The sequence below is a fragment of the Anomalospiza imberbis genome, chromosome 1 (assembly GCF_031753505.1).
Source record: "Anomalospiza imberbis isolate Cuckoo-Finch-1a 21T00152 chromosome 1, ASM3175350v1, whole genome shotgun sequence".
Lineage (NCBI taxonomy): Eukaryota > Metazoa > Chordata > Aves > Passeriformes > Viduidae > Anomalospiza > Anomalospiza imberbis.
The window spans coordinates 37,129,024-37,147,582 of NC_089681.1; the positions used below are offsets into that span (position 1 = coordinate 37,129,024).

Genomic DNA, 18,559 nt, shown 5'->3' on the forward strand with positions numbered 1-18,559 from the left:
ATGTAGGCAGCAGCAAAAAGTCATGGGGCTGAATTTGGCCATCCTTCAGTTGATACAGACCACAGAAAGAACAGCTCTATCTCATAGTAACTCCCTGCACTTTTCAGAACAACAATAAACATGTACTTATACAAAGACATCAGCATGAGACTTTTCTCTGATAGCACTTATAGTCTGCTATGGCTGAGAAATACAGAGCATAAAGTTAAATAGTATCTGGCCTCTCAGCACACCCCTAACTGCTCCCCAGTTATCCCTTACAGAAAGAGGTACAAAGCCAAAACAGGGAGCCACTGTTGCCCAGATCCTGTACAGCCACTTCCAGCCTGTCAAAAACTACAGCTCAGTCACAGCATATTGAGATAAACCTGGTGCTCCAGCTTTGAGCCTTTGATCTTCAGCTGGTTTGCAAAGAGAGAAAGAAGAAAAAGGTTAATCACAAACAGCTGATGGAGACGTTGCTGGTCAGAGAGAAAAATGGCAGATTCCCCTATAACCACACACCTCCCAGAACAGGAGCTTTCACCAGAAAGCAGTTGCCTCCCCATTGCAGGAAATGGCTGCATGACAGGTATTTCCAGAAAGACAAGCAGATTAAACTAGTTTTCCACTTAACTTGAGCATTGGCTCATTAGGGATACCAAGGAAGGATATTCCTTGGTAGGAGCTCACAGCTGTAGTGAGTGTTTATAACACGTGCTGTGTGATTTTTCCAGCTAAGCTGCAATTTCAGTTTCTACCCTGAGGGTTACTCCCAGAGAAGTTAAAAGGGATGCTGAAAGGTCTCTAAGTACCAAATGTCTGCGTGTTTCCCCTGGATCTTATCCCTTTTTTGCATAGGCTCATACACCTCTGGGTAAACGCAGCAGCCTGGCCCTCACTGCTCCTTCCATTAGCTCTTGGCTCAGCCAGCCTGGCCAAACCTGTGCTGGGTGGCATGTCAGGGCTGTCTTCTTTACCATGAAACCTTTCACCAGTGCCTGTGCCACGGCTTTTTCTCCATTATATCCTTTTGGGGAAATGGTGACATTTGGAGCTTAGTGGCCTTACAAGAAAAGTGAGGGTCACCCTTGTTCCCAGCATGGTGCCCAGCTGCCAGCATCAGCTGGTCCACTCATGGCGGAGAGGGGGGAAAGCTCTGCTCACTCCAGTGCTCACTAAAAATCCTGTAATGAGGAGAAAACCTGGACTTTGCTCCAGGCTCAGGCCTTTCCTGGTTCCATCTCAGTTTGCCGCTGAGATAGGCAGCACTGGGCGAAACAAAGAGGGAGCAAGAGCAGCTGCGGGAAGATTTCCAGAGAATAAATATTTCTATTATTTCCCAGCCTGACTGGAAGCATTCATGGGCTGTGAGGGGATGGTTACTCCCTCCACTGCCTCACTTATCTCAGCCGCTCTAGGTGGTGGTTGCAGCAAATGGCACGCTTGCGAGATAACAGCGGCTTTAAAGGGCTGCTGCCTCGCAGGGAAAGGGAGATGCTGACTCAGCTGCTGGAAAAATCAAGCAAAACATGGAAAAGGCACAAAAGTTTGTTCACAGCCAGAAGAGGAGAAAATAAGGGAGGGATTCTGAGAATAGGAAGACGCTGAATTCAGGGTGCATCCGCTGGCGAGGGGAGGGGGGAAGCCGGGCCAGCCAACAATGGAGCAAAACAAAACAACACAAAGGCAGGAAATGCAGAAGTTCAGGTTCACACCAAAGTTCAGGTTCACACAGTGTAGCTGGGGCAGCTGCCCCACACACGGCAGAAGTACAGCAGCTCCTGTGGCCACTGCACCCCACAACTTGGCTGTGCCCACCTGGGGTTTTGGTGGGGGGCTGTCTGCACACACTTTGGTGGTGTTGGTTTTGTTTTTGTTTTAAATAAGCATGTAACACCTAGTGAGAGGGCTGTGGAGCTAAGCTGGTGCTGTGAATGGCACAGCATACAAAGTACCTACACAAAGATGGTTTTATAGTACACTGGAGAAGCAGACTGTTTTATTCAAAGACAAAAATGATTAAAACATCAAAACAGTGGATGTCCCCTGTGACTTCTGCTTTCTGAAGATTTGTTAACTCACTAGACAAGATTTGCAGTCCAGCTACTTTAGTTCTGATGAAATAACCAGACTAGTGTATAAGGTGAAATCTACAATATTGTGCATATTCAGTGCTCATATTTCTACAAGCTTTTAGGGAGGTAACATTAAGTACCAAAGCAGGGCCATATCGGCAGTTAATTTTCACTCACTACTAATTCTGTGTGGGGCTTTGCTATGATGTTCATAGTAAATAATATTTACCGAGGCCTCTTAACCAGACAGTCTTCACAGTTTTATTTCCATTGCAGAAACCAGCATCTCTGGACACTGAGCAAGGAAGCAGAGAAATGGCTGCTGGCATAAGGGACAAAACCACATGAAGCTCAGCTTGGTTAACAGGTGTAGTTAGAACCAAAGATAAAATTGTTGATGTAGACTTCCAAACAAAACATATATGGGAACTGAACTCATCTGCATGGCTGGGGGCTGAGCTTCGAATAACTGCTCTTGGCCCTTGAACACAGTGACAGTGGTTCCCAGGGCCACGCTTTGTGAAAGCTCTCCAGTCAGCAGAGAGGAAAGGACGCTGGATGCCCTCAGCCCACCGGGACCCACTCTTGTAGAGTGGCATCACCCTGCCAGAGAAGTGGGTTACAGCTCTCAGAGACTGAGCAGGGGAGGGCTGGTTTCCATCCCGGGGATTCTGTCTGTCCTTTTGGAGATGCCGTTGCCAGTTTTTGGGGCCGCATGCAGCTCGCAGCTGAGCCCCCCCGCCCGGCTCTGCTGCTGCCAGAGCAGCTGAGCTCATTAGCATGCAAAGGAAACGAAACTGCAGCTCCCGCTCTGCTTTGGGTGCAAAGCAGGGCACCAAAGAGCCACGTAGGAGACACGCAGATAGATCCCTGTGCGACTCAGACCGCCGTAGGAAAGCAGGAAGCTGTGACCATTTCTCATGGGGAGGCACCATTTGCCGAAGAGACCCTGGCAAGAGAGAGATGCTTTGCTCCCGTTTGGCGCCTGCACTGCCACTGGAAGAGGGGGGGTAGAGCCCTGTGGAGGCGACCCTCTCACTGCAGCCAAGCAGCCAAAGTCCTCTGGGCAGCCGGGGGTCTTATCCAGTGTCTGTAAATCTCCACATAAATTTATGGCACTATAAAAAAGTTTAAAAAAAAGGAAGAGGCTTCTGTTCTGCAAGGAAAGGAAGTGGTGGGGAAAGGAGTAGAGACAGGCTTAATTTGTGCAGTAGCCTGGAAAGAGTCCATAGGGAGTTTAAAAAGCAATTGTATTTTGGATCCTGAAATTAAGCAGCAAGCCGCTCGCTGTTTGGCTGAGGGTGAAGTGGTCAAATGTCATGACATGTGAGGGAAAACAGCAGCTTTCCATCCCCTGTGGGAGTGCTGGAGTGAGGGGTTTGGATGGGGAGGGAGGGTTACTGCACCAGAGGAATAAAAAGAAAAACGAAACAAAAAAAAAAAAAAAAACCAACAACAAAAAAGAGGACAGGAAGGCATGGACGGAAATTTCAGCAGAAGGCCCAAGCCTACCACAGCAGCAACACACACAGAGGCTCTAACGTGGCTGGAGAAAGGAAGAGGATGCATGGGGCAGAGGGGGAAGGGTGAAGGGGAAGGAGGGCTGAGGATTATAAACCACTGTCAGCTTAATTTCATTCCCCAGGAAAATAAACTATTTGTAGGCACATAGATGAGAAGATGAGATTCAGCCAAGACAGGTTTGTTAAGAACATATTGCATCAAATCAAATTAATTTCCTTGTGTGGTAAAGTAATAGGCTTTGTGGATATACTTGAGGTTAGCAAGGCTTTTTGACAGAGTCTTCCAAACATCCTCCTAAGCAAATTGGGGAAGCACGCTCTAACTCGAACTCCTGCAACAGAACGGAAAGTCAATTTGGAAACTGTATGAAAGGATTTAGTTTATAGTTAAAAGCAGATTCTTCGAGGTCTCTCCCAGGACCTGGTAAAAACAGCGTTCAGCAAGGAACAGAGATCACGCCTTCATGGGGATGCTTAAAATATTTTGAACAGCAGTGTTCATTTCATGTTTGAAAAAGCTCTTCATTCAAAATAATGTAGTGGAGAGGTATCCATGCAATCTGATGAGAAGAAGAACAACACTGGAATCAGGCAGAAATAAGACATGGAGGGTGACCAGCCAGGGGAGCACTGAGAGGACATTCTGGGAAGCAGGATGACAAGGTGATCAAACAAGGATCACAAGGCGATCACAAAATGTCAGGACATCATGGCAAAAGAGGAGAGCTGGTTAACAGGAGGTGTGAATGGGAAGAGCTGAAGTCCCAGATGAAGCAACCTGGCTACATGAACAGTCCTGGCCCAAACAGGGGGCAGTGCCAGGACAGGCCTGAAGACTCACTAAGGGAGAAGTCTGGAAGGGACAACCTGTAGAGAGAGACTGGGCCAACCATGGATCATTCTGAAGACAAAAGACTGAGGGGAAACACAGATAATTTCCAAACTAGAAAATGCTGTTGCCAAGGAAAAACAATTGTTTGGTTCTCAGAGAGCAAGAGCAACACAAATAGCAAAAACTACAGCAAGGAGAGTAAGGTAAAATGCAAGGGAAGCACAGCACGGTTTGTGGGATCTCTGTCTCTCAAGATCTTTAAAAATAGGTTAAGTGAATATGAACAGAAGAGCATGAAGGGTGGTTGGCCCTCTTTTAGGACATTGGGTTGGTTAAACCTCCAAAGGCCCCTGCCAGGCCAATGAGAGGTCAACACACTTTGACATAGTAGTGAAACAAAAGGGTTGAGCACAAGCCCTTCAATAAGAACTCCAGGTATGCAGTCTAATAGCTCAGTAGGATGCTTTAGGTTATTTTGTTTAGGACCTGGATGCTGTAAGACAAGAATCTATAGTCAGGAATAGTTTTACTTCTACCTTCAATATGGTTGAATTTTCAACCTGGGTTTCCAGCTCCCTCTGCCATCTTCTGCAACTTTCAATAAAAAGTTTATATCACCCATTTTTATTGGCTTTTTCTCTACTTCCTGGTCAGTTGCTCTGTGAAATGCCTAAGAGAGCCTGGCCCCTTTAAAGTCACACACAAACATGTAAGGGCTCAAACAGCTTTTCCTGCACCCATAGGCACCACTGCCAACACTCAGGTCAACATATCCTATTATCTTCATGTTTTGCTTTGCTGACATTTATAAATGCCATTGCTTAGTTAAAGAAAATTTTATTGGGCTAGGAAAGCATGATATGGTGATGTTCATTACTGATACAACTTCTCCTTTCATTCATCATAGCCATAATTAATTTTCTAGCATGGATATAGGCTGAGATTTAAAGCCATCCTTGTGAAATGAATTAGCCCCTTTTCTCATCTTATTTGGAGTTCCCTATTGTGAATATACTCCAAGTGTAATAGAGAAGCAATTTATGAGAATGAAATCTCATCTGTGTCCTATTCTTTGCCCTCTCTGTGGTGATTTTATTATGCCAGGGTGCCTCTTGCCATTTGTTTAGAGGCCGGGCTGCATTTGTTATTATAAGTTCAACAGGTTGTTTCACATAGATTAATGCACAGCAGGGAGCAGAGGCAGACCTTGGATGTGTGACTTCAAACAGTCAAAGCATGCAGTTGGGGTCTGTAGTTGAGGAATGTTGCTGCATGTAACATCCAGCACCAAGAAAATCCTCAGTGAAGGCCCACAGCGGTCCAAAACTCAAATCCCATTAAGCCACAGATCAGTCCTGGAGGAAGAGGTGGACACCGCAACTTGTGGGCATGAAGCTTGACCTGACCCTGGCACCAGCACACTATCATGCCCAGTCAGGTGCATTCACACAGCTGAAAATGCAAAGATGGGATGGATCATCTGTTTTCATCCAAAGTCTGCTATTAGTGCATCTGGTAAGATTTAAAGACATCTCTCTGAAATGAATTAGCCCCATTCCTCATCTTATTTGGAGATCCCTGTTGTGAATATAATCACAGCAGTGTGTGGAGAAAGCTGCTGACTTCCCAGGGATGAGCAGTCAGCTCCAAGGGAGCTCAGGAAAGCTGAATGGAAGCAAAGGTTTTTACAAAGCAGTGCACTGCAGTGGCAATTCTCCGAGGCCCTGCTCAGGGACTCTGGTGTCTGCAAGCAGCTACAGCTCCCCAGGCCTCAGCAGAAGAGCTCGTACCTTTGGCTTGTGTCAGAAAGTGCCAGTTCCCTTGGTAAATCAAGGGGAAACTATTCAGCAACTTTAAAAAGGCCTTGTGGCATCAAATGGCGACTTCAAGCCTTTAAACAACAAAAACCATCTTGCATAGAAGAGCAGATCCTGGCAATCACAGTTAAAAGGGTTCTCTTGCAGGAGGACATGTGGATGTAGCTGGATCCAGGGAGGAAACAACCATGGCCACCAGCAATGCCCCTGCCAGTGGCTGGAATTTCTGCACAGGGTCATGTTTTGTGACTGCCATGCTGAATTGAAAATAAAAATTAGCCTTGGTAACTTTTCACACATTTTTTACCTTTGGAAAGTGGCTGCATTTGATTTTCCAGAAAACTGGCATACAGCTAATTAAAACTGCACATATCATCCTAACATCATATCCTCACTACTGAACTTCTAACCTGACATAAATACATTGCATACTATAACCTGTTTCTCCTGATTATTAACCTTGAACATGGCAACCTATAAATCATCAGTGAAACAGCTGGTGCTCAGCATTGCCCCAAAGGTGTATGATTACGATCATTTTATATATATCTTGCTATGCAGACATGAAAAATTCATTGAAGAGCTTGGTATTGTAAGACTTATTGTAATGAATTTTCTTTAAAACATAGATCATACTTAAAATAGGTGTCTGCTCATTATAATGTAGCCATTTATATCTTCCTGAATTACTTGTGTGGAGCTTGGCTGATTTCTAAAATTTAAATGTAATTCCTAAAAAAATTCAGAGTGGTCAGTTTGCCTGTACTTCAGGATGACATTTTCATTTTTAGTTTTATGACTTTATTTCTACGAGGGTAAGGACTCACACCCGCAAAAATATTGAGGGGATTACGGTTTTTTTTTCCCTGCAATACTTGGTGTTATATCCATCACTGCTGGGATTTCATCAGCTGCCATTGGCATTTTAGCTGTGGGGATGGTAGCGGTAGATTCACCTGAGGTTTGGTGCCAGCAAGCACATGAATCATACAATTGTAAATCAGTAATAGAACCAAAGGGAATAAACATAACATAAAACAGGATATAAAGCCAGAACCTGAAAATAAACTTATAAAAGCCACAAAGTCGGATGACCAGGAACACAAGGAGGTAGTCCAGAGGTAACAGGTCATCTGGTGACATTTTGGTTTTTGGGATGGCATCTTCACCTTTTCCATCCTCCCAACAGCCATGTCCATAAACACAGCCTGTGTCAGCTAAAAATGTGCTCAGTGATTTAAAGTTACCCAGCACTCATCTAGTGAGCACTGAGAAAGAAGCCTGTGCCACATGTTCCCATCCTACACACATTTTACAGAGAGGCTCTGTTTGTGTCTAAACTTGAGTGGTTGTTGGCAGGTGACAGGAATCATGAGAGAGGCCCTGCATTTTGCTACTGATTCATACCATCAGTTTATCATCTTGCTGAAGAAACCATTCTTTTCCATGAGGTTATGAGAGGATTTTATCCCTATGGCTCCCCTCCTTCCTGCAGCTGCTAAGCCAGAAACTCTGCTTAGGATGGGATGGTGCGAGAGCCGCTTTGTGCCAGCCCTTCCTATACATTTTGCTCAAGATAACAGTTTCAGTTGAGGGAGGCTCTCCCTGCCCTTGCTGTAGCCTCCATTCACAAAGTTCACCAATACTTGCAGAGCTCCACCAAGGACTCCTGCACTACATCAGCCACAGAGCCCTTCAGTCTTCACCATGCACCCCAGGGACATCACTGCTGCCTCTAAACCTGGCAGCAAAACTACAGCATTCCCACAGAAATCTCAATTTTTCTCCTTGAACTCCTGGTTCTGATTTTGCCTATGACAGTTTTTGTTTGCTGCAAGCGGCAGACACAAAGACATTTGCATGCAACTTTATTGCACACTGGTCATCAAAGAGATCTGTGCAGATTTAATTTGCTTTTGCCTGCTCACAACATATTCTCCCTTACCTCTCAGAAAGAGTGAAGACAAACATAAAAACCAGCTCCATAATTGCTTGCAGATTACTTCTGTAGTGCAAACAGTAAAGGCTCAACAAGAAAACCTGATACTACTGCACGTGAATGTTACTTGGGTCACCAGAGGCATAAGGCCTAAGAAGAGATCTAAAAAGCCACCTCTCCATGAGGAATAATCGAAGCACATGGCAGAGAAGCATAATTTGTTCCAATTTTGTTAAGATTCTCTTGGCATGTGAACTCACAACTGCTTTAGGAAGACTTCATTAAATGGTGTGCAAGGAAGCCCACTCATCCTTTAACCTGTATATAATGAAATCCACTGATAGAAACAGTTTTGCAAATCCCAGTCCAAATCCCGGTTAAAAGCAGCCACCTCTGAAATGGTTGTGGTGAAATGCTGCACACATTGGAGTGCTGTTACTGAATGGCGTGATCCCTACTAGCCATCAACAGCAGAGAAGCTGATCCAAAATCATTAGAGTTACATAGGAAGGGTGCCAAGAAGAGCTGACAAACATGAGGTATTTAGCAGCACATACTGAAAACAGGCTGAAAGATATTTTGGAGCTTGCCTCTCATGGTTTCTAGAAAATTGCTGTTTTCCTTTGGATTAAATATAAGTATACAGTAGGCAAGAAATTATGGCAGTTTTTCACATGGCAAGGGAAACTAATAGAGCAATGAAAAGCTTGCTCAATTCAAACACTGAGTGTTAAAGCCAGCAGATACCTTTTTCTTTTCGTGAATCAATCCTTTTCAGTGCAGTTGTATAGAGCCAATGACAGGTGCTCCTTGGTAGAAACTGGTATTTGGAAAGCTAGACTTTAGGCCTTTTTAAAACTACCAGTTTCTGCTAGAAGACCAATGGACACTGGTCTAAACATCCTCGAACCACTTCTTGCTATCTGATAGGGGACAAGGATGGAAAATCCAGGAATATTATCTTCTCTCTGCCTGTCCCCGATGTATCCACAAGCTCCCTTACTGAGGCAGCTGTAAGCAAAGAAAAGGAAGCACTAAGAGAGGGCTTTTCAACACACCTGGATGACCAGGGAGAAAGAGAAGCTTAGAGTATACTAAAGCTTTAGCAATCTACCATCTTAATTTCAGATCTACCCTACCAGCAGAGTAATGTGCACAGCAGAAGCCTTTTGAGGTGAAGCAGTAATGATGCAAATCTTGCCTCTTAAAACCAGTGCTAAACTTGCAACTTCACTTAACTGCATTAGTCAGATGAAGCAGCTGCACCGTCATATCCAGGGATGACCAAAGGAATATTAAAGAAACATGAACTACCACCATCCTGAAGACGTCAGTGTACTGATTTATGTTCCCATTTCTGTGATGTACTATGCAGTCAGAACAAAAAGCGGCCCCAAGGTCAAGTGTTAGCAAGTTGTGCAGCGAAAGCAATAGCCATGGCCCTGCCTTGACAGTGGGAACTCAACGGGACAATGAGAAGCGAGACCCACAGCTTGGCACACAGTTTTCCATGGAAGTGGGAGAAAGAGAAGGTAGCAGATTTGGCACCTCACAGCAGGGTAGCAGGTTTGCCTTCCTACCATGGCAGCCATTGATTGAGGGGGGCCATACTAGAACAGCCCAAGATGTAATGAAGATTGTCATGTTCAAGGATGAGCTGGAGTTCTACCCAGGCAGTCCTAATCAGGGTGGTTTGAGTGCTGCATGATTGTTGCTAACATTAGCCTCACAACATCTCTGTGAAGAAGGCAAGTGTCATTCTCCATTCGGAAGATTGGAAACCGCAATTAAAGCAACCGCCTCAGGGAAGCAGACAGAATTAGAAATTGAATCTGGAGTCCTGGTCTGCTGATTCGCCCACGGGTTCACCTTTCAAACTTGGGAGCGGGCAAGGTAAAACAGTCAGAGGGCACCTTTTACCTGCAGCCTGAGAGACGTTCCCTCAGACTCCAGCAACAGCTCCAGCCTAATCAAACAGGCACAAAAGAGCAAATGCTGCTTGCAAAACAAAGCGCATACCCCACTGGTCACTAGAGTGCTACAAGCTGGAATCAATGCGATGATTGTGACAGCTGAGAACAAATTCAGCTATGTTTGACAACTTCCAGAAAATATTGGCAGAGGACAGGGAGTCTGCACTGCCCAGCAGCACCTTTGTGAATTGATTAGCCATATAGCAGATGGCAAGCCTGCTGCAGACTGAGACAGCAGAAGATGGCCAGTCTGGTTGAGAAGAACTTGAAGACGACTGGGAAGAAAAAGCATGTCCTTACAGTGACAGCCCAAAATGATATTTCAGAAATGTCATATGCATGGCAGATGAGGAACAGGAGTGATTTTTAACATTTTCTTCAGCTATTTATTACCAGCACCTGTCTGGCTCATAAAGCAAAATTATATAGCTTAGTTTAAACCCTTCAGTTTCACCTCTTTCCTTCACAACAGAATCCTTATTATTAAAAAATATATTTTTTTTTCTTATAAAATATTTTTCTAAACAGGACTCAAGTAAGTCCTCCCAGAATCAACTGATATGTTTGAGAGAATGTCTATGCTTTCTCTGAAAGCAGGCATGCCTTGAAAGTTTCATTTTAGGAAAATATATTCAGGACAAAGAGCGAAGACTTTGCTGTCCTCCTCCTGCCACATATTTTTGGGAGGGGTTTGGCACATGTTTTGGGAAAATTCATATTTTTTAATGGTTTTAGGAAATGCCTTAGGCTATTCAGAGTCTGCACAGCTGCTCATCAGTAGCCAGCCATGGCTGAAAGAGCAGAAACTATGGTTCAGAAAAATATGCTATCTTTGTCTGGTGCAGAACAATGCTGCTGCAGTGAAATACAATGGCCGTCTCTTATTTTCTACTAGCCCTTAGAAGGGTGGGGGGGGAAGATGAGGGGGAAAAAAGGGAATGATCACGGAGTTTCCTTGCAGGGCCTCTGAGAGGAGGGAGGGAACATCAGCTCTGCACTCACAGATATGCAAATCTTTCCCCAGGCCCAACAATAGCAGAAACCCTGTGGGAGGAGGAGACCATGGCACTGCTGCTCCCAACTCCTTTGCCTGCAAAGCCCACAGGTTCCCGGCACTTCCCGAGAACTGGAAGGCCAATGCATCATCCAAGAAGAGGAGAGCTGTAAAAGCTGTGGTATCAGAGTTGACTGCTCTTTGTCCATGGAGTTGTGCACCATCACTGGACACTTTAAGACTTACAGTTTGCCTGCCATTCAGTTCATGGGTGCAACAGCCCAGAAGATTGATGAATCCATGGTTAACATCTCCATATTGCCCCTTACGTTAATAAGGAACACATATAAAAAGGTGGAACTAAAAGAAGAAAAGACTTTCTGCAGCAAGACCCCAGTTAATAGTATTTGCATCAGCATACTCCAAGCAAACTTTCTAAATGAAGGGATAGGGTTTTTGTTTCTAGGATTTAATGAAGTCTCTGACTTCCAGCTGTAACAAATATCTAAATATCTTAAGCAAAGACTGAGGGAAGACAAGTAACAGATTGGAAACTACCTGCACTAAGCTAGTGCAACAGAAATAGCTCAAATGACTAAGTTTTGATGGTTTTACGAGTGCTAATAGCAATCCATAGGATCTGGAAAAACAAAAACATCCAGTGACATGGATTTATCCCTTCCTAGAAAACACATATTTTCCACTATAGCTCCTTATACTAGAAAGTGTTTGCTCTTTTGCATCAAATCTGTTATCTAAAGCTGCATGCAGACTGAGCTGGGACATTTACCCTGCATTCCATGAGAGGTCTTCTTAAGTCCCATCGAAGCTTGATGCTAACAACTGTCAATCATATAATTGAATTTCCTTCACACGTTCTCCTCAGAACAGCTGACTCAAGCTACTGATTAGACTAGACGCCTAAAATATCACCTATGTAAGAAGCCATCTCCAAGTCTCTCCAAGGCATCACTTGAAGCCAAAGGGGTACAACAGGTTATTTGCACAGCACGGAAGCAAAAGCTGTAGCCAGCACTCTTTCCCACAGAGGAGACAGAAACATTCATGGGCTAGCACCTTTCAGGTGCCCAGAAAACAGCGGGTCTGAGGGCCCTCACATATCCAGACACTTCCTGACCCCAACCCTGATGTTAAGGATTCAGAGGTAGCGGAAATGTGAGGTGCAGAAGCAACAGAAGTCTTAAATGTCCCAAGCAGTTTTGTTCACGAAAGTCAGTGGTAAGCTTAATACAGAAAATACAATTGAATACCCCTCCCTCCTTCCCCTCAATCTAAAGCCCTTCTCAAATGAGGTAGTGCTCAATGGCAAAGGTCCTCAAGAGAAGTGTGCAATTCCAAAAAGCAATACACTTTGATATTTGACATCAATACAAAACAGGAGACTGAAAAAATCTGAGACTAGTTTAGGAATTTGTCCACTATTTCATCAACAACAGTTTTCAAGACTCACACTTGAACTGGTTCTCCTTTATAGTTCCCTAATTAAAAATTGCCTTTGTAGCAGCCTGAGCAGATTTGTTGCTGTTCGGTTCTTTCCCTTGGCAGGGTTGCACACCACGCACAGAGAACAGGCAGACTACTGCTGTACTTTGACACAGGTACTTTCTTTTTGAAAGCAACACAGAAAGTAATTTATATTCCTTGATAACCCCATTAACATTTCCATGGCCTTTAGGAGGTCCAGCAAAAAATGGTTGGTTGCAAACGAAAGGCTCCTCATTGTGAGAGACAGAAAGGGTGCTCCAAATGTGAATCAAGTGCAGATTAGTTTCTGATCTATGCATCTTACTCACGTAAGCTTTTATTCATTTAGACACACTTTTAAAACTCCGTAAGAATCTTTGCAATAATTAACATGTAAAAACTCTTGTCAAATCAAAGAAAAACCTTCATATTTTCATGTAATACATTTCTCGGACATTAGATGGCAATCCCCCCACTTCATTTTTCATACCAGTGGCCCATATCCCTTCCAAAAATCAAATGTCACCACCTTTCCAACAAGTGAAGGGTCTGTTTGGCTTCTAGAAAGCAAGGCTGTGTGGGAAACACAGAGCATGGAGGCTCTCTCATTCCCATGGCATTTGTTTTGTTGCAAAAGTTCTCCAGTTTTCCTCTTTTTTTTTTTTTTGAGTAGGAAAGGCAGATGAGTAATGCCATCATAGAAGATGCTTGTACTAGGGGTAAGGCTCACTCATTTGTCACTTGGACACCCTATATCATGAGTTGGATGTTTCCATGTCAAAAACCTATAGGCAAAAATAGAAGTTACCACAACTTCCCCATTTTGATAGAGGAGAAAGGGACTAAGTACGGCATTTAACAATTTCTAGTCTTGCCAATTAAAAAGGTTTCTCCCAAGGGATATCATTAGTCTCTGTAAATCTCTTCTGGAAATTATAAAATTGAGCTGAAAAAAACCCCACTATGTGGTACCATGCGTGGAATACACACAATTGGAAGCACCTACAAACTCTTACAGTGAGAATTTTATAGGTTAAAAAAAAATAAGACAAGGCAACTTAAAAAACAGCTCTAATGAATTCAACAGAGTATGTAACACACCTGCCGAAGTCAATATACCTTTGCTTTCAGCCTCTCACTTTTTGCCATGGTCTACATGTGATGTTTTAGAAAGAGGCAGGAATAACACACCTCATCAACCATTCAGTGATGTCCATGTAGGGGGGAATCCTTCCTGACCTTCATTAACTTCCTATGATCTATTTAAGTGGCAGTACAAGACATCCTGACATCTATTCATTTCAACAGTGTGTGCCTGTGATTCATTCACACAAAAATCACTTCCTAAGCCTTCATTTCTCATCTGCTTTCATCATCCATGAAATATTCTTTTCAAGCCAAGTTCACCCTTTTTATATATCCCCCTCGGGACCAAATTTTGGCCTTGCAATACTTGCCCGTTTGAGCTCTCGTGCAAATTCACAGTGTACATGAGAGTGAGGTTTGCAGCTCTCCAGCATTCCAAAAGCACAGTTAATATTAGTCCTAAAGACAGGGGTCCACGCACAGCTGGCTACTGAAATAGCTAATTTTTCATGTACTCCACTGAAAATCTAACCTTTTATCCTCACTCTGGAGCTTGTTGTGTATGTGTGTGTCAAGGTGACAACACCATGAAAACAGAAGTTCTCAAACAGTACATTATCTCGAATATCAAAAGGTCACAAAAGGGTACAAATCGGTAGCTCTCCAGAAGAGACACTGGTTTTGATAAAAAGTGGGTCAGTTTTAGTTTCATGTAGCTTGTTTGACACAGTGGTTTCTGGCATCACAAGCTCTGGTCTACAGGATACCACAGAGCCTTTGTATCCCTTGCTGTCACTACAGCATTGTGTTTTTCTACCCATTAACCAAGGATAAATGACCTAGATATTGTGCCTATTAAAGCCTCATTTTTCTTTTGCCCTTTTGTTCTTTAGTGTACCACATTATCACATGCTGAACACATTTAAAGTATTCTCAGTCTCTCATGCCCCTTTGAAGGAGTAAAGTAGGGATTTTAGCGTGCATTTCTGTAGAGTTACTTAGAGTAGAAAATATGAAGGCAATACAAGGTTTCTCTTCCTGCCTAGTCCCCTGAAGACGATCAGTTCAGCATTTACAGCCACTAATCTATAAAGAATATAGCAGGAAAATGCTATAAAAAAGCCACAAATACAAATACAGAAAGTGAACACCAGTTTGGTTGTCCCTAAACACTACATTCTATAATTACATCTCTGCATATCATGGGTCACTTTTATTAAAAGCATCATTACTACAGTTGGCAGCAATTTACATCTTATCTTACATGATAGCAGTTTCCAAAGAAAAAAAAAATAAAAAGACATCACAACAAAGAAAAACAATACATTTACAAAGTCATGTCTGTAAACTTCAAGGCTAGTTTAGAGTTGAGGTAATGCTGTTTAGCTTTGTGGCTAAAGTAACAAAGTCCTTTAATTTAAAAAAGGTACCTGATTTTTTTCTTTTTGTTTATACCAGTGCATTACAAGATCACGAGACGATTAAACTGTAGCTTTATCCTGTAAGAACCTTCTCCGCGGGTTAATTTCCAAAAGGTACTCTTCACATTCAACAGCTGCCTTATTATTGCTGCGTCTCAAGACAGAGACATTCACACTATCATGAAGATTGTCAGAGAGAGAGTGTGAGTGTGGGTGTGTGCGCGCATGCGAGTGGGTGAACTCCCATACAGTCAAAATGAAGCGCGAGTACGATATGTATGGTAAATTTCATCTTGACCTTCACAGCAAAAAAAGAAAAAAAAAAAGGTAAAAAAAGAAAAAAACATTTAAATATATAACTTCATCCTTCCTTTAAGCAGCACTCCCTTCTATTAGTGCCACTTGATTACAAATTGCTGCTTAATTCATAATACCAATGGTACCAAAAGAAAAAAAAGCAGAGCATTATGTCAATTTCCTTAAAAAGACATGATCACCTCTCAAATTTCATCTCTCCTAGGGATAATAAATAATGCACTGCACAATACTTAATGACCAAGATACCTTTTGACACATCTGTATAACATGACTTGAACTTTTTTTTTTTGCTACACTATGTTACAGAACAGCTTATAAAAACTAAGTATGGACATTAACTGTGAGTGTAAACAGTAGGACTACCACTTGTCAAAAGTTTAAAACACTTTAACTGTAACTGGTACTGGTTATTCATCGTTTTCATTGTTTTCTATTTCTTCCCCCCCATCAAGTGAGTCTAATTCTTCACCCTGTGCTATTTCATCTTCTAAAACGGAGGAATCTGCAGTTTTATCAAGGCTCTCCTCTGCATCACTGCCTTCGAGATTTTCTTCATCTTTAAAGGCAGCTCCTTCAGTTTTGTCAGTAGCCTTCTCTTCATTGGAGCCCACTGTGTTTTGAAGTCCTGCTAGTGCTGGGAAACCGGGCAGAGTCAATCCTCCCAGTCCTGGAGGTAGAAACATAGATGGATAGAAGAGGCCAGGAGCCATGGTAGACAGCAGGAAAGGATTGAAGGCCAGAGGGTTTGTGGGCAATCCAGTGTTGGTGGTGGTGGTAGTGGTGGCAGTGGCGGAAGTCGCCGCAGTAGCAGCACTGACAGATCCATTTGCAGAGTCAGTAGCAGAAACAGTGTCTGTGCTTTTCTCAGAGTCTTTGTTCTCCTCTTCATTCTCATTTTTCTTCTCTTCAGTTTTTGAAGTGCCATCCTCAGTCTCTCCTTGACCGGAAGCAGTAGTGGCATTTCCAGCAGTAGCCGTGATCGGGTTATTCAACAATCCGCTTAGTCCAAACATATTGGGCAGTCCTGCCATCCCTGGCAACATCAGAGGCAACATGGCAGCTGGATTTTTAGCGTCCCCCCCAGCAGCAGCAGCTGTTGCTAGCCCTGGTGGAAAGCCCATGAGGCCTGCGAGCTGGAGAGACTGCAGGTTTTGTAGGTTCTGGAGGCTTGTGAGGTCCATTCCAGCAAACAGACTGTTCATTAGTAGTGGGTTGATTCCCGAAGTTGATGCTACAGCAGCAGCTGCTGCAGCTGCTTTGGCAATTTCACTTTTTGGCCTTCTTCCTCTTCTGCTTGCTCCTTCCTCCCTCACAACAGGTCCAGTGAGAAGACGGTCAAACATGGACTCTGGAACAAAACCCTAAAAAGGGAAGGTGAAAAAACAAGCTTTAACCTCAATTGACTTTTTTAGCTTTCTGCAGTTAACTGATGAGGACAGAAGAAACAGAAAGGATTTCAGCATACTCCAAAAGTGGTTTGTTTTTTCACCCTGGCAAATGGTGACTAGCTTAGGACTATAGTGAATGGCAGTAGAACAAGTAAAGAAAGCTGAAGAAATCGAGATCACAGATTTTTTTATATTTAAACACAACAGTCAAATAATACATGCTGAAAACTCTCTAACTTCATTAAAAAAAACCCCACCCTGATATGTTGCAGTTACAAGTTTGTATCTTCATAATTTGCACTGAATTTCAGAATAGTAATATTCTATTAGAGTTCTTGCAGAATTTTACCCATTATTTTCAAACAAGTGTTGTAATATAAAAAGCAGAAAACCTATTTCTTTGATGCTGCCTGTTATTGAGACAATGAAGTGTATTTCTGTTATTAATATGACAAATATTTTCTTAGTAGTTCCTAATGTACAAATACCTGTGCTTTTTAAGGATTGTTACTTACAAGAAAAATAAAGCAAAACAAATGCTAAGGCTGCCTTAACTGTAGCTGATTTTCTGAGTGTATTTCAATCCCATTCTGCAGCAGCCTTCTATCACCACTCCCCCCTAAGCTGCGTAGCTCCTACACAGACACCACGATTTTCTCAAAACCAGCCATGAGATAAAGACTTAATAATCAATTTACACAGCCTTCAACTTTTCTGTGCAATAACCTGCAGTGACGCATGGAAAGAGAGTTTCACTTACAGACTGTTTAACAATGTCAGTCCAATCTGGAGCAACAGCAAACTCAGGATTTTCTTCCAGCCATCTTGGCAAGTCCTTCATTGGAGGGGCCATAGCTCCACCCATCTAATGCAAAAGACAAGGTTATGACTTTAACAAAAACCGGCCAACAAAACCAAACAACCAGTTAGATGGACATTTTCTTTCTTTCTATTTCATCTCTGAAGGACAGCAGCAAAGACTTTCAGTTTACTGTGGAAAACTACACAGAAACCAGCTAGCGATAAGTCAATTAACAAAATAATGTTTTAAAGAAACAGTAAAGTGCTGCAGCCTAGGCAGGTCTGATAATAAATTTTGAATCTAAGAACAAAATGTGCTACATAGGTTCAAAAAGTGAGGGTTATTCACTCAGGTGGTTAATATGAACATATCAGAAGAGCAAAGAAGGAATTAAAGGAACCAAGGGACACAGTCCAGTAAGAAAAACTGCTGGTGCCTAATTATTAAACTTTTAAAGAGAAAGCTTGGAGTAGAAAACATGCTTTCCACATGCAAAGACATTATTAAAGACCTTGACTGAAGTAGCTTAATTTTTACCTTCTTTCCATTTCGCTTATTTACAACAGGTACCCTTTCTTCCCCTGTCAAGGTGTTTATATCCAGTTTATTAGGGTTTCGACATCTGTGTCTTTTTTGTTTCGGCTTCTGAAATGGGGAAAACAGCACATCTGCACTCTTCTAGAAAGAAGAGAAATTTATTGCTTTTTATTTAATTTATTGACAAAAATAACCAATCACAACAACAATTCTCACAACATTTTTAAGAAGGGATCCATTACTTTATTCTCAGATTACATGCAAAGAAATTTTTTTTGTATCAGATGGAAGAAATTCTGCAGAACTTGACAAACATGGTTCTAGCATGTTGTTACATACAAGTGTTAAGAAAGGAAAAGCAAATCAAACACCCCAGTGTCACTTGGA

At 42.7% G+C, this 18,559-nt stretch overlaps 1 protein-coding gene across 8 annotated transcripts in view; it reads right to left on the reverse strand.

Annotated features, from left to right (window-relative positions):
* Positions 1-13,265: 13,265 nt before the first annotated feature.
* CHD7 (chromodomain helicase DNA binding protein 7) overlaps positions 13,266-18,559 on the reverse strand; it is a 133,275-nt gene continuing 127,981 nt past the window's right edge. For 6 of the 8 annotated variants that reach the window (XM_068188026.1, XM_068188001.1, XM_068188045.1 and 3 more), the window contains 3 exons: positions 18,173-18,313; positions 17,594-17,698; positions 13,266-16,806 (listed from right to left, as the gene is read on the reverse strand). In XM_068188026.1, the coding sequence (XP_068044127.1) occupies positions 15,853-16,806; positions 17,594-17,698; positions 18,173-18,313 (1,200 nt within the window). In that variant the 3' untranslated portion in view covers positions 13,266-15,852. The remainder of the gene's footprint in view (positions 16,807-17,593; positions 17,699-18,172; positions 18,314-18,559) is intronic. The other 2 variants (XM_068188060.1, XM_068188051.1) reach the window with 2 other exon arrangements.